At 41.3% G+C, this 1,792-nt stretch overlaps 1 protein-coding gene across 1 annotated transcript in view; it reads left to right on the plus strand.

Annotated features, from left to right (window-relative positions):
• Positions 1 to 421: 421 nt before the first annotated feature.
• IA-2 (tyrosine phosphatase IA-2) overlaps positions 422 to 1,792 on the plus strand; it is a 419,415-nt gene continuing 418,044 nt past the window's right edge. The window contains exon 1 of the mRNA XM_084592103.1: positions 422 to 545. Coding sequence (XP_084448229.1) covers positions 422 to 545 — 124 coding nt within the window. The remainder of the gene's footprint in view (positions 546 to 1,792) is intronic.

Raw genomic sequence — 1,792 nt, forward strand, 5'->3', positions numbered from 1 at the left:
GGCTCATCATATACAGTTAGTCCAATTCAAAGGTACACTTCGCCTGCCTACAAGTACGGAGAAAACCAAACGAAGCAGGCTGATGTCTTGTAATATTCTTCATGCGTTGCCTAATTGGAGCTGGGAGCTGCGGTATGCTAAGGTAAGAAGTAGACGCTCCATGATGCGTTCTGTTACGGCCAATTAATATTTATTTATGTCCTGTAGGTGACGCATGATTGTAATTAGAAAAGATTGGTGTGCTTCGTTCACTTGTGTCCGAATTTGTGCCTATAGGTGTGAGCGAACGCCTAAATATTTTGAATTGGAAGTTTAGTGTCCACGTACTGTTCTATTATTCTAACCACCCTAATATTGTGCTTTGAAAATTAATTAAAATGAATCGATTCTGCTTCGAAAATTTCGAATGCTTTTTGACTAAATGGCACGAAGTTTGAGTAAGGCCCGCCATGTCTTCGACGACTGTTCTGGAAACAAGGTCCACACCGACGCTGCGTACTATCCTGCGGGCGATCAGTACGCGCAGGATGAAGGGTTCAGTGTCGGTACGCGGTAAATTTATTCCACAGTATATATTGTGTGTACACATGTCCTTTAAGATTGGACGAAGCGGCAAGGCTTAGAAGCCTTGCCCTGGTGCCTGATCTCGGAAGCCATGGCTCATAAAAGCTATTGCCCGTCTTATGTCCAAGAAGTGTAGCCGTAGTTTTTTCTGTTTTCTCATCAGCAAGGAAATGTAATGTTTCCACACATATAACTTGACTCTCATAGGCTTCACGTATTTAATTCCTGTTGCGACTCGTTAGTGGAGATCTGTGTTGTGTCGAAACAGATGCTTTATGTAAACAACTTATCAAACTTCAGTTTGACGCTATCGCTAGCTTTATATGATTATTTATAAGGTGGCAGATGTTAGCCCAAATATTCGGTTCGGTGCTTTCTGTTCAGTTCGTGTATGATTCGGTAGGGATGCTACGCTATTCGTATTTATGAGGTAGTGAAGCTATTAAATATTCTTGATAAAAAAACCCTTTGTATGTATATCGATACCGGCCGAAGCAAGCTTGAAGATTTATGAGCATAAGCGGAAAGGTAAAAATTTTATTTAACGAGAGGTGCGAATTAAATGCATAGGGATAATGCGGAGCAATAAAAAGCGATTGACTTGACGTTAACTGGCACAGAAGATGCCGATTTAGCCTTCAACAAACAGTGCAGTTGGAAGTGTGTTACATACTACGTAGCTCGCACCAAACCGTCACTATTACCAGGCCGTTTCAATGCACTAGTCCACTGCGGCTGTTTGATCTTGTCTCCAAATGCATATTCTGATACAAAGCCTCTTTTTGCTCTATTTGCTGATTTATTCGTGGCTAGTGCATCACCACCAGTGGGTTCTTTGTTTATTGATATTATTTGCTTCTGGTTAGTTTACTTTAGGATTTTTTGCATTATAGCTTGCGGCAATCGCGGTCCATAACTTCGGCACCATGCGCAAATTTTTCTGCATACTTATTCTATCAAACACCAGGGCTTTGAGTGTTTAATGATATAGCACCTGCATTTTCAGTCAGTATACATGTCTCGCGTCTACAGCTGTTATTATGACGCGTGCTAAGTGCGTCTTCATTCTTCCTCTCCATGTGTTTGTAGTTGCTTTTTGCCCACTGCCGAGTTAGAAGAAGGAAAGAAAATTGGGCTTTGGAATTTTGTAGAATTATGGACCATTTCCGCTCAACAAAGAACAACATAAGCAGAGTGAACTGGACTAGAGTTGAGACAGCTATTTTCG

The sequence above is a fragment of the Amblyomma maculatum genome, chromosome 2 (assembly GCF_055883805.1).
Source record: "Amblyomma maculatum isolate TAMU_Amacu chromosome 2, ASM5588380v1, whole genome shotgun sequence".
NCBI lineage: Eukaryota > Metazoa > Arthropoda > Arachnida > Ixodida > Ixodidae > Amblyomma > Amblyomma maculatum.